Genomic DNA, 14,081 nt, shown 5'->3' with positions numbered 1-14,081 from the left:
CATCCAAGGAATTCGTTGGAGGAGTGCTTCCATCTCAACCAATTTATGAGCCAGCTCATGATCTTGGATCGAAAGTGAGCTAATGTTGTTGTGTCGGGCTGGCTCGCTCATGCCTGGGTGATTCAATCAGATTGTCTACTACACAAGTATATTCTGACTAGCTCCAATGATGGTCTGGTTGGATCCAATGGCAGGCTGACTGATACCTAGAACTTGCTGTTGTCCAATTACCGAGGGTGGCTGACTGACTAGCTCCTAGCTAAATGGCTCCTGGAACCTGCTACTGTCCAGTTGCCAAAGCTGGCTGGCTGACTCTTGGAGTCTACTGTGGTCGGGGGCAAGATGAATGTCCATGTTCAATCATGGTTACCTGTTCGCCTGCATTGACAACAAAATTCTGCATATTAGGCATGGTGGGTGGAGTTTGATAATTCCTTACCAAGGATGATGGAACTATCTGACTTGGTCCATCATTGTTAGAGATAGGGGTGAGGTCACCCAAAGGTTGCATCAAGCTAATTGAGCCTTGGAAGCGGGATGGCCAAACCTCGATAGCTTGAGAGGACATGGCCTCCATTCGCAGGAGCAAGTCAACATTCTCAGCTTTGAGCCTCCTTATTTTTTCGTGTTCTTCATTCATTTGGGCGGTAAGAGCAGTGAACTGGGCGGACTGATCGGGTGTCTCAGTCACGTCTGACATGGCTCTCAAGTGAACTCCTTGATTTCTTTGTCAATCGTCTGATTGTTGGGCACCATGATGAGCAACAAATTGTACATGTGATTTCCTACAATTGATTAGACGGGCACTAGCAACCTGTCAAGAACAAAGAGAGAGACGAGAGTTCAATTCGGAGTCAACCAAAGGGACTCCGACGCTCATGTTAGTCAGATTGTAACGAAAGCTAATTGAAAGTAATAAAACTATGACGTAAATAATGAAATAGTAATGGATGGATGAGAAGTGGAATGGTCAAAGTGACGGTGGCGATGACGACAGAACTAAACGACTGGGTCAAGTCCGGTGAGGTCAGATCAGACTGACTAATTCAACTTGCTTGACTGGATCGCTTAGAGAGAGTAGCCTTTGTTTCAATAAGAGAGTAAAGTAATTATCAGATGTCTTCTTCTCAACCCCTGAGGGTCTTTTTTATAGTCGTCCTCTTCTTTCTGTTCTCCTCTCGTCTATCTCGCCCGTCTGACCCGTTCTCAGCGGTTCCCCTCCGATTTTCATGGGAAGAGGAGCGGATTTCTTGACAGCTTCAACGTCTCTAGCTGACTGAATGCACCCAGACTCGGGCTTGGGTTCCAGTTGGCCTGTTTTGATGGCTTATTCAATATGTGCAGGCCGATTTACATTAGTTTGGGGCCTTACTGGCTTATTGGGCCTAGCGAGATAGTCCGGCTAACTAGTTGGACTTTAATTGTAGACAAATTTTGTCCACTACAATATTAATTTAACTATATTATTATTTTTATCATAACTAATTTAAATTTTAATATAAAAATTATTATAAATACAAAAGTAAATAATATAAAAAATTTATAAACAAAAAAAAATCTAGTTTTAAAAGTTTTTAATAAATACATAACTTTTATAAATATATATTTACATGATTTAGTTTATTTTTAAAATTAACTTATTCATTAATTATATTTTTAGATTTTTTTTATTTGAAATTTCGGCGACATTTTATAACTGTCGGTATTGAGCTTTTATTTTGTCGGTGTTGAGGTCAACTACAACAATTTATAATTGTCGGCATTGGTCTCGAATTAACTATCGATGTTAACATCAATAGCGACAGTCAAAAGCAATGGTGACAGTTATTCACTGTCGACATTAGTTTCTATGCCTACAATTTTTAACTGTCGGTGTAGAGTCGCACTAAGCAATTATGACAGTCAACAGAGTTGAATATCGTGGTTGGATGTCAGGAAAGCCCAGTTTTACAATAATGAGTAGTGACATTTTAATACCACTTGATTCATTTTTCTTTGTAAACTGAGAGAATTTTGTATGTGTGAGGAGTTGTTTCACTGAGTGACAACATTTCTTGTCTGCGTTGAGAGAGTTGAGGTGCGTGGGAAAGAGAAACCTCGGCTGGGTGTGTGCATGAGAGAGCTGAGTGCTTGAAATGGTAGTTGAGTTCTCAATAAGTAGAGAAGAATGGCTTGTAATCTGAATTCTATTATAGTGGACTAGCTCGCTGGATGCAGGCACATTGATAATTTGTGTGTTCTTCCCGTTTTAATTTTGCTGTTATTGATTTCCTTGTTGTTTTTGGTATAAGTTTTTATGTTCGGTTCTTTATTGCAAAAAGTTCAAGTCTAATAAAATTATTTTATAGTGGTTTTCTTTTCGTATTAATTACTGTATCGTTTTTACATATATTTGATTAAATATTTATTTATATTTTTAGTTTTATATATATTAGGTTCGATGTACATATGTTTTCTGATTAAAAAATAGGGTAGGTAACCATTAGGTACCCTGTGTTTTTGCAAAGTATAATTTTGGTTCTGTTTTCAATAATGCTCATATGGTACCCTATATTTTAAAATAGTACATATTTGGTACCCTAAACTCAAATTTAATTAATAAAATTTTACTAATTTAATCAAATTGTTGTCAATTATGTAAGTTTCAAATTTAAATTTAATTACTTAATTACATATAACTGATGACAGTTTGATCATATTGACAAAATTTTATCTATCAAATCTGAATCTAAAGTATCAAATATATATAATTTTAAAATACAAGGTAGCATATGAGTATTATTGAAAACAGAAGATACTAAAATGATACTTTGCAAAAATATAGGGTACCAAATGAGTAAATTCCCTAAATAAAAAATATGTATATCTTTTTAGTTTTATATATGTATGATTCGATTGTGTTTGCTCTGTCTTGTTTTGGATTTAGTTTATATAATTGCCGTCGAATTTCAGACCATTATAAAGGAAAAAGAAAAAAAAATCCAACGCACCGAATTTCAATAAATGATATACAGAGACATTTAATTCATGTGAAAAGATGAGAGACTAGAAGTATTTGTAGGTTTATTTTATGTATACATATAAAACCAACTGAACCCGACAAGCAGAAAAGAACAAACAATAGGGAGAAGATACTTTGTCTTAGATGAAGACGTTGTGTGTGGTGTTGTGGAAGTCTTTTGGACTTTACTTGTGTTGAATTCAGAATCACTGTCCTCTTCTTCATAGGTGTGGAAGAACTTGGCTAACTTTTCAGAAATAGATTCTCGACCAATTTCACTCAAATATTCTTCATTTCCCTCGTAATCATCATCATCCTCATAAGCAATACAAATCCCCCACTTTTTTAGTTCAACCCCCTTCATTATGGGTGGATCTCTAGTTGTTACAAGTAACTTATATCCAGTTTTCATTTGGGCAACCAACGGATGATGATTTGAAAAACGACACAAATGAAGTTGATCCTCACTTCTTTTCGGTATTCCTCCCAAGTTCAAAGCTGTGGTGAATATGGGAAAGTCTTGTTTGAGGATCCTTACATGTATGTCAACTATTCCAGGAAGCAGGTGTATCATGTCATCTTGATTTTCAAGGTCGAGAGAAACAACTACGCCTATAGTTATACCTTTGATAGGACGGTTTTTGCGTTCTGTGAATGTAACCACATCTTGAGAAAACCAATTTGGGATCTTGCTTCCAGGCATGCTAAGATTCCTTATATTCCTCAACCAACCCTACATCAAACCATGAACATTAGTTTCATAGATAACTCATTTCTAAGTTTCATATAATGTTATTCGTATAAAAGTTTTATGAATATAGGATACTGTGAAAAAAGCAAGAGAGAGGGAACCTTAGCAAGTCTTTTCTTAGCTATTGACGAACAATTATGACAACAATTCATGTATAACCTTCTCAAAGACTTCAGGCATTCAAGGCCAGGAATATCCTCTACTTTGGCACAATTTGTAAGATTCAGTTCCTCTAAGCTTTCCAAATTTGAGATATCTGAAATATTTTCCAAGGAAGTGCAGTGTGCACAATTCACCCAACGCAAACTTGAAGGAAGTGGAGGGAGGGATCTTAGTTCATTGCAATGAGGCAAAAGTAGTTCCTTGAGATATGAAAGACCTTTTAAGCTAGAAGGAAGGCTGGAGAAACTATTGTGCCCAAGATTTAGAATCTCTAATAATACCAACTTCTCAAAATCATTAGGAATTTTTCCTGAAATATTCCTAGCACGAGCGTCCAATTCACTTAACGAGGACAGATTTGAGAAAGAAGGTGGAAAGAAACGTGCCTCTTGTGAACTGCAAATCATTGATGTGTTTGGTTCATTATTCTTAGATAGTCCAACAACTTGAGGCTTCTTTGAAATGCGTAATACTATTAAGCTTGAGAGTTTCCCAAAGCTATCAGGCAATTCAGTCACTGCAGTATCCTCCATTAGTAAACGATACAAGAACTTCAAATTCCCAATTGAAGCTGGAAGCTTGAGGAGCTTCCTACAATTAGTAAGTCGTATCATTGTGAGGTTATCCAACATACCTATTGACTCCGGTAGCTCTATGATTTCAGCTTCAGTTATAGTCAAAGTAGTAAGAGACAAAATGCTGCCAATGGACTCTGGTAGTGACCTAAGAGATTTACACTTCCACAAGTTTAGCTTCTTTAGTGATTTCATGGCTCCAATCTGATCAGGTAGATGCGTGATTGATGTCTCATCTATATCAAGTTCAACAAGAGAAATTAGTCCTCCAATTGAATGAGGCAATGTACTTAACAATCGACCTTTCCCCAGTGAAAACTGCTTAAGATTTGGTAATGTACCAATACAAACGGGTAGTTCAGTGATTGGGCTTGCCAAAATTAGAAGTTCTCTTAACAACTTGAGTTTTCCAACAGAATCAGGAAGTGAAGTCAACGATGGACACCACATGACACTTAGAATCTCAAGGTTTTCTAATGATCCAATGGAATCTGGCAATTCATCTAACCCAGAATTATTAAGGGATAAATCTTTCAAAGAACACAAACATCCTATGCAATGGGGTAATCTTTTTAAATATCTGCAACGATTTAAGCTGAGCTTTTCAAGTTGTGTTAGACCAAAGATAGATTCAGGCAGTTTTTCTATTGCAGTGTCATCAACTAGAAGTTCCTTCAAGGATTTCAGGCTATTTATGTTTGCAGGCAATTCTTTTAATTTTATGCAACCAGAGAGGATAAGAATTTGAAGCTGCTTCAAGCCCGAGACATCGGTTGGGAGTTTAACAAGATTTAAACAATCTCTTAGGTTCAAGTGAATCAATGTGCTCATATTCCCTATGTATTCATCAATCTTAGTCAAGCTTACACAATTTCCAAGAATAAGTTTTTCCAACTTCTTATTCTTAGATAAATTGGGAATAGCAACCAAGTTAGAGCAACCACGAAGGTTCAATACCTTTACACTGTCAGCCATCTGAGAAACACATTAAACAAAAAAAATCTATTAGATGATACACTAAGAAAATTGAAACCTAAATAAAAAACAAAACAGAGAGAAAATAAAGGTCAGATAATTGTAATAATAAGATATAATATGTAAGCATGGCAGGAAGGGAGCCACGTACGTTTTTGGTGTACCATGCCCAAACTCTTTTCATTTTGCTATCTGAAAGGTCAAGGACGGAAAGTCCCAGTGCACAAAATGCAGATGGGAGATATGTCAAAGGACACCCTTTCAACTGTAGCCATTTTAGGCTCACAGGGAACTTAAATTCTCCCTCAAGGTTGGCGTAATTTGTTTGGAGTAGTCTAAGTTTGACCATTGTTTCAAAGGGTTTAGTAAAAATTTTGACCTCTCTCTTCTTCTCAGCTTGACCTTGTTGGTAGTCTTTAAATGTTTCTGTTAAGTAAGTAATTGCATTAGTAAAAGAGGGGTTACTTCGAAAGTTGTTCCACGATATTCTTCCACCAGAAACATCCTTCACTATGCTTTTCCCCTTGAAGTCTAAGACAATTCCTTGTGTATCTTTTGTTCGCTGTTGTTAAACATGCAAACATAATGCATTAGATTTTGGAAGTGAAACAAATGCAAAAGAAATAACCAAAGACTAACATGCAAATAAAACCATTTCATATATGTTACGTACGTATTGTGTGTAGAATAATATTTATCATAATTGTACCTTATCATCAAGTAAAACAGTCATGATCTCCTCACGATTCCAAAGTCTGCTACGCATGCAAGGATCAACTACATTTTCATGCTTAACAATGTGTCGTCCCATATCTCTAAGCTGGTCATGCACCCACAAAGTGTTGTCTTGCGTAATTTTAATGAGTGATTTTGTTGTGAGTTTGGAGATTGCTATCTCAGCGTCAAAACCACACCCCTTCAATACATCAATTGCATAATCTCTATCCATACCCATATTCACAAATAGGCATGAAATATCTAGGAATATACACTTCTCTTCCTCGTCTAGAGCATTGTAACTTACCTCCAATACACCCTGAAGATTATCAGGACGAATCTCTTTCAATTTCTTAGTAGCATCATCCCACTCCTTAATTGTCCTCTTATCAAACAACATAGAACCAATTACTTCCAAGGCCAATGGTAAATGCCCAGTTAAAGACACGATTTGATTAGACAGATTCTCAAAATTATTTCGTGGCTTCTTTCTTCCTTGAGCGTGATAACTGAAGAGTTCCAATGCCGAAAGTTGATCCAAGACTTTGACCTCATACTCCAAATCCACAAAACCTTCTAACACTGTTATATCTCTTGTGGTAATTATAATCCGGCTCCCATCATAGAACACATCTTTTTTGGACATTAGAGCGTGTAGGTGGCAAACATTATCAACATCGTCAAGAACTACAAGAACCCGCTTTTCATTTACTACCATTTTGATTGCAGTGTGACCTTCCCTAAGGTCACTTACATGAGGGTTTTTGCAGCCAGAAAGATGATCGATGAGCTTGTTTTGAAGAGATATTTGGCCTTCGACAGTATTTGGAACTTCTCTCACATTTGATATGAAACTGTGTAATTCAAAGTGGCCAACAAGTTTATTAAAAAGAGCTTTGGCAAGAGTTGTCTTGCCAATCCCACCCATACCATGCATACCAAATACTCGAACACCATTGGATTTAACTTCTAACTTTTCCATGACCTCTTCAATGCGGGAATTAAGTCCAACAGTGTACGGAGCCAAACCCATCGGCGTCTTGCTGATTGCTCGCAATACAACTTCGACTATAGATTGAATTATTGGTCGAACTACTTCCGATTTTTCACTGTCAATTAGATAATACAAGTCAGTGTACGAAGTAGATTGATTAATTATTGTACAAGACCAGGGTGATATCATAACATAATTTCAACCGTCCATATAAAAGTCTTGACATGCATGAATTTTTGTTAAGGATTTTATTTTCTCCTGCAAAACGTTTCTTAAAAAAGATAAAAGATTTACAAGAAAAAGTCAATCCTCGTTTGATACATTCAATATTAAAATACTGAACGGAAACAAATTAAAGAATATTAAACAATAAGAACTAGCCAGAGTATACTTTATTTTATAGTATCTTTGTGGGAAGAGCAATCAAACTACTCAACACATACAAAACCCCCATATATATACATACAAAGAGAATATATATACGTACATTCAGAGAGAGAGAGATAATGAGATATAATTTATCCAATTCTCCATTCATTTTTTCATAAGAAGTAATTAATGGCTTTTTTCTCAAGTCCCTCGTTTACTTTTGAGGGTACTGCGGTCGTCCAAATAAAAGTACTTATATGTTTCATAATTAATTATAAAGAAAAAGTAACGACAAACTTTTCTGTTTTGTTTAAGAAAGGAATATTAAAAGTTATCAAAGACTTAGAAATAAATTATATAAAGCCTTAATTTTAATTTCATTTGATTAGAATTTAATTAAAAAATTCAACATATTTGATAACACTTTTCTATTATTTATAATAATTTTAGTATTTTCAATATTTTGCTACATTAACTAGGGGTGAGCATCTAAACCGGCAAACCGCGGCGACTGACAGCACCGCACCACATTACACCGCAAACTGCGGTGTTAAAAGTAGCGGTGTTAAAAGTAGAATGGTTCGGTATGGTTTGTATTTTATCTAAACCGCGTGGTGCGGTACGCGGTTTGGCGGTGTGAAATTTTGATTTGCACCACACCGCACCGTATACTTACAAATATGTTAAAAAAGATTAAACTTTACATATATACCATTTTTTAGTAACCCAATTTGAAACTAGGATCCCACTTAAATTAGGGTATATACCTTATTCTCTAGCACATCATACACAACTCCTTTCTTTCCCATCTCATTTGCGCATCCTCCTTGTCACCATCTCTATCTCACACATTTTTTTAAGACACTTACACCGTGGAAAACCAACCAAACCACACTGCAAAAAATGGTTTGGTTTGGTCGGTTTGGTGCACCGAAATCACACCGCACGGTGTGTTCTAGCTACTACACCGCACTCGTGGCGTGGTGTATTAAAAAGTGTTCAAACCGCTCAAACCACACCGTGCACACCCCTAATTAACACACCTCCATATCCCATATATATATTATTTAGTTTATTGTTTAAAAACTTATTTTTACTTATTTTGTTTATTACAAAGCATAAAATTTAATAATATTTTTTTATTGTAATACGATGAAAAAATTTAATTACAAAATGTATATATAATTTTTTATTTTGAGTTAAAAATAAAAATTGTGATTAAGCTTTACTATATTTAAAAACTTTAAAAAATTGACAAAAAAATATAAATTTTTTAAATTGAGAGTAATAAAGATGTTTAAATTCTTTAAACAATATATTACAAAGGAGGAAAAAATATATTTACAAATAAATAAATTTGTACAAAAAAAATATTTTGAAGGGTATGAAAATGATAGAGAAAAATAAGTGTATAAAAAATTAGTAATAATACAATAAAGCCCTAATTTTTTCAGAAAAGTCTGCAATATTTCTTTGATCTAATTTCTAATGAATTATGTTAGAATTTATTCAAATAATTTTAAGTTAGGTTCTCTTTAATACTTCATCAGTATAGATCTAAGATCTTTATTGTTTTTTATTTTTTTATGAATTTGTTTTTTATTAATATTTTTTGATTGAAGGCAAATATATATATAAATTAATATGTATACACACGCACACACAAAAGACGGAAACTTATGATTTACCTATTGTCGATAACCCATCCAGAAATATTTCCAATCTTGTTCAGGGCTTTCCTCCAACGCTCTACCAATTCGGGTGATCGATTCTTCTCGTGATGTTGAAAATCTTTTTCATAAGGTCCGATCTGTTTCCGGACATCTCCAGGAGCGACCTCGCAGAAAACTGGCAGAATCAACTTATTAGGGCTTTCGCAAATTTTGGCCAACTCTTCCAAACACCACCGAGAGTCGGCGTACCTCTTCGAAAAGATAACAACGGCGGCAGCCGAGTCGTCGATAGCCTCCAGCAAGGAGGGAGCGATCTCTTCCCCACGATTGAGGCCATCGTCGTCTCGGAAGGTTCGGACGCCTTTCTTCTCGAGAGACTCGTAGAGGCTTTTAGTGACGTTATCGCGCGTATCTTCACCCCTGAAGCTCAGAAACACGTCCCACCGGAGCCTGAAGGTCACGCCGCCCGACAGTGTAGACTGGTCGGCGCCTTCTCCGATAGCCATTGTTCTTTTACTATACTGATTACTGAGATTTGGTGAGGGTTGTGTTAATTTTTCGTTGTATTGAAATATTCTATTTGCTAAATATTTATTATGCTGTTGTGTGACTGTTACTGCAGTTGATATGATATGACTATATTTTTACAGAATTTATAAAATAATAATAATACAAAAGTGATGATGGCCCCCAATTTCCCTCTACTGCCATTTGAAATCTGCACAAAGTGAGATATAAGCATGCTTGGCTTCAAAAAAAAATATCTCTTTTATATGCTTAATAATATCCATCCTCTCATCTTTATCACAAAGTATCTCAAATAGATATCATTTTCTATAATTTTGACTATAATTCCTATTTGATGAAACTTCTCTCTCTCTCTCTCGTATTAATATTCTCTCTCGTATTAATACGCATTCATAATTAATTTTTGTATTCTACATCAAAAATTTAACATTTTAAATATGTTAAACGTGTAGATCTAAAAAATAAATCAACTAAAATAAACATTTAAGCAAAAAAAAAAAGTTATGAATCACCAAAATTTTTGTCAAATTTCAGAGCAGAACATCCATATAGCATCAATGTACCATCGATTTTGCATCATTTCGGCCGAAAACCAAGTTTTCATGATTGCATCTCAAGAGCATCAAAAAAGCATCGGAACAACATCAATTTTGCATCGAAAAAACTTCGTTTTGGTAACAACAACAAAAACCAAGTTTTCAATATTACATCGATTTTGCACAATTTTGCCCAAAAAATCAAATTTTGTGGATGCATCACAATTATATCAAAGAAACATCGAAATAACATCGTTTTTATTATTTTATTTTTTTTGTACAAAAATGATGTTATTTCAATGCAATTGTGATGCATCCACAAAATTTGATTTTTTGTCCAAAACTATGCAAATTCGATGCAAAATCGATGCAAATTTGATGGAAAATTGATGCAATCTTGAAAACTTTGTTTTTTTATTATCAAAACGATGTTTTTTCGATGCAAAATCAATGTTGTTTCGATGTTTTATCGATGTTCTTGCGATGCAATCATAAAAACTTGATTTTTAGCGAAAATGATGCAAAATCGATGATACATCATGTTATATCGATGCTCTGCGTTGAAATTTTATGAAAATTTTGGTGAGTCATAACTTTTTGCTTAAATGTCCGTTTTAGTTTTTTTTTTTAATCTTAGTATTTTGTTTTTAAGATCTACATGTCTAGCATATTTAAAGCCTTAAATTTTTTATGTAGAATAAAAAAAATTAATCATGGGTGCACATTAATGGGAGGAATGTTTATGAAAGGAGTATTTTATCCAAAACATGGTTGATGGCACATTAATGGGAGGAGTGTTTAAGTTGGAATATTAAAAAAAAAAATCCTATGTTATGATGCATAGAACTTAAAATTTCCCTTTCTATTTTACCTCGCACTTTTATATTATACATGTTTACCGAGTTTTTCGAAAACTAGAATTATAAAAGATAAAATAGCTTAGAAAGAAAGGGTTAGAAGTTATCACACAAGAAATTTTACGTGGTTGGGGCGTTAAAAAGCCTTAGTCCACGAATCAATTGTATTAGAGATTTTAGTAGCTTTAGTAATGAAATTTCTCTGAATTTGAGCAGAGTATATGCTTACAAGAGAAAAATTGGATCCCTTCCACAGTGCACAACTGTTCATATTTACAGGCAGTTGAGTGCTCTGGGTTTGGGTCAGACTAATTCGGGCCAATAGGAGTATAAACATCATTTGCTCGCTGATGGAGGCTTAATACAAAAGATTTTATTAAGTAGAATACGCTAATCAGGGCCCATTGGGCCGCCCCTAGCATAACCACGCCACAAGGCCGACAGCAGTACGTAGCTCTAGTTTGGTTCGCATGGGCTTTTAAGGAGATCCGGGGGACAGGACCTGTCAGAGCAATGGTGGTACGGTTCTGGAATAACGCCGACATTCCGTATGTAACCTCTTCTGCATTTAGTTATGGGGACAAAACTCTGTGTTTCTTGGGGCGATGTTAGTATCAGGGACAGCTTATCGCACCCAACCTGGTCGCCAGGTCTGGGTTCGTTTACTAACATCCTTCTTCATTAACCATGATCCTGGTTCGTTTACCAGGATCCAGGGTCGTCTACGGTCCTCCCGGTCCATTTTCAAACTTGAGGAATTAATATCCTTACCGCATTCCGGGCACATCATACGAAGGGTCCAGGAGAATGAAACATGCCAACCTCACGATCCCCTCTTTCATTCCGGGACAATGTTGGGTTGTATTGATATTTGGGCCATTGGGACTCATCTCCTCTATTGGGCCCGATCTAGGCCTTAGGTCCCTTCAGGGTGACTCATGGATTGAATGTACGGACCCGAGAAGGGAGGGAGGAAACGGGATAACATTTACCCCCTAAGCCTCTATCTGTGCTTGCACAATGAAGGCTTGCTTCCTTTCCCGGATCAATTCTTGACATCCCGGTTCATTCCTCAAGAGACGGGTCTGTTTTCGTGGAGCATCGATAGACGGGAACTTGTATAAAAAGCATTTGAGTTAGCATCCCTGATCGAATCCCAAGGGCCCGAACCATTTACTAGGACCCTGGTTCGTTTACCAGAGCCCAGGTTCGTTTGTTTCAAGGCTGTTTGGATGATCCTCGACCTTTCAACTTCATCATGCTACACACACGTGTCCCCCTATAACTGGCACGTCAATGATACTTGTGTCTGACAGATTAGGAGACAATCTCTTGGTTTTCGTGTCGGCAACCAAACGTCAGTGTAAATTCTGAAGTGTCCCATATGCACGAACGGATCCTTTAATATTTCTGCATCATTGAGGATTGTTGGATGGGACAACTTTTGAAATGCCTTTCCTTTGGACCGTTGGATCGAGGTGGCGCGAATCGCGACTTGGGGAACCCGCGATCCGATACTCGAGTAGGCTAATTAAAACCCCTGCCTGATCCGGGACTGTCCGATGTGGGGGGTCATTCCGAACCGTTAGATCAAAAACACGCTTTTGGTCCTTATAAATACCCCTAGACTTTCATTTATAAATTTTACGCATTCTGAACAAACGAACCTACAGAGAGAACTTTTTATGTCCGAGCTTGCCGACAAAATTCTCCGTCAATTACTCTGTCTTCGTCGTCGTCTCTTTCCGACGCGTTTGATCTCTGGGCCCTTGCCTGAAAATGTGACCTCAACTCGACCATTGGACGAACTTATATGTCGCCTTCGCCTGTTCAAGACTATGCTTTTGCCATCACTGTCGCCGGAAACACGTCATCCTCCACGATCAGCACTTTACAGTAAGTTTTCCAAACCTTTTACTTATGTTTTCTCGTGCTTATCATTTTGTTATATTGCTTTTATAGCTATAGGGTTGTTAGAGCTGGGGCCACTGTTTAGGGTTGCTCTGGGTGCACTAGAATAGTATAATCACATTGTATGGGTTGTCCCGGATCCTTCCAGGTCTGCGTCGTCCCTGAACAAATGGTAATAGTCTGACTTGGGGAAACTTTAGAAAAACTCTTCTTATTTGCTCCCTTCAGGGTTTTTTGGATCTTTGGTGATCCCGAATTTGATCCAGAGGGGACTCTTCCAAGCAGTTCGTAGGAGAGCCCCCATACCTTAACCAAACTTTTTGGGTTTTGGTGCTAACTGCTTGGTTATTTGCTTCGTTTCCTTTTGTTCCCAGATCATCAGTCATGAGACACAACGTCACCCTCCACCTAGAAGAGTATGTCCAAGCGGCCCCTTTCAACCTGGAAGGACATAAACCCCCAGCGGCAACACCTGGGAGATGCACGAGGAGAAGAATTTGTTCCGAAACTACCGGATACTAGACGCTCTGGAGAGGCATTTGAGAGTGGAGTCCACACCTGAACTTTTTTATAACCGCCTGGCCAGGAAGGAGGAAAAGCCCACACCAGCGTGGGCGAATTTGGGGCCCGGACCATGGACCACATCAGCGCGGGAGCCACTCTCCCGCTTCACAATTATTTTGCGCAATTCCTGAAGTTTGTGGGGATCGCGCCCTTTCAGATCTTACCCCAAGCTTACCGACTTCTCGCGGGATGGTGCATCTTCCGTGTGGAGAGGGAGATATCAGAGCCAACCCCAGCTGAGGTGTTGTACTTCTATAAGCTGGAACTGCAGCTTAATGCCAAGGACAAGACCCAGGATGGCTTCTACAGATTGAAGCGTCACAACAATTATCCTGCTCTCACCAGCTCCTAGAAACACCCTCCAGATGTCAGACACTACTGGTTTATGACATTCGGGTTCCTTTTGGATAAGAATCCTATGTTGGTGCTAGACTTCCAGCGAGTGGGTAAGTAATCTTTTTTATTATT

General features: G+C 37.2%; 1 protein-coding gene across 2 annotated transcripts; it reads right to left on the bottom strand.

Moving 5' to 3' along the window:
• Positions 1–2,975: 2,975 nt before the first annotated feature.
• On the bottom strand, positions 2,976–10,064 carry LOC133831262 (disease resistance protein RPV1-like). Of its 2 annotated transcripts, none has more exons than XM_062261501.1 (5): positions 9,233–10,062; positions 6,174–7,290; positions 5,616–6,026; positions 3,854–5,464; positions 2,976–3,734 (listed from the first exon to the last, which is right to left on the bottom strand). In XM_062261501.1, the coding sequence occupies exons 1-5, from the start codon at positions 9,721–9,723 to the stop codon at positions 3,069–3,071; spliced, it is 4,296 nt and encodes a 1,431-aa protein (XP_062117485.1). In that variant the 5' UTR covers positions 9,724–10,062; the 3' UTR covers positions 2,976–3,068. The 2 variants fall into 2 exon arrangements, with proteins under 2 accessions (XP_062117485.1, XP_062117487.1); XM_062261503.1 differs by having other exon boundaries at positions 3,572–3,734; positions 3,912–5,464; positions 9,233–10,064.
• Between the last annotated feature and the right edge of the window lie 4,017 nt (positions 10,065–14,081).

This window comes from Humulus lupulus, chromosome 4 (assembly GCF_963169125.1).
Source record: "Humulus lupulus chromosome 4, drHumLupu1.1, whole genome shotgun sequence".
In the NCBI taxonomy this organism is placed as follows: Eukaryota; Viridiplantae; Streptophyta; class Magnoliopsida; order Rosales; family Cannabaceae; genus Humulus; species Humulus lupulus.
Note: the sequence above shows the minus strand (reverse complement) of the source record. Positions and strands in the feature narration are given on the sequence as shown.

Excerpts from the sequence above, each read along its gene's own strand:
- LOC133831262 (XM_062261501.1), bottom strand. The coding sequence starts at position 9,723 with ATGGCTATCGGAGAAGGCGCCGACCAGTCTACACTGTCGGGCGGCGTG. Across the intron at positions 7,291-9,232 it reads GGATGGGTTATCGACAATAG|TGAAAAATCGGAAGTAGTTC; the intron begins GTAAATCATAAG and ends TCTAATTGACAG. Across the intron at positions 5,465-5,615 it reads GGGCATGGTACACCAAAAAC|ATGGCTGACAGTGTAAAGGT; the intron begins GTACGTGGCTCC and ends TGTGTTTCTCAG.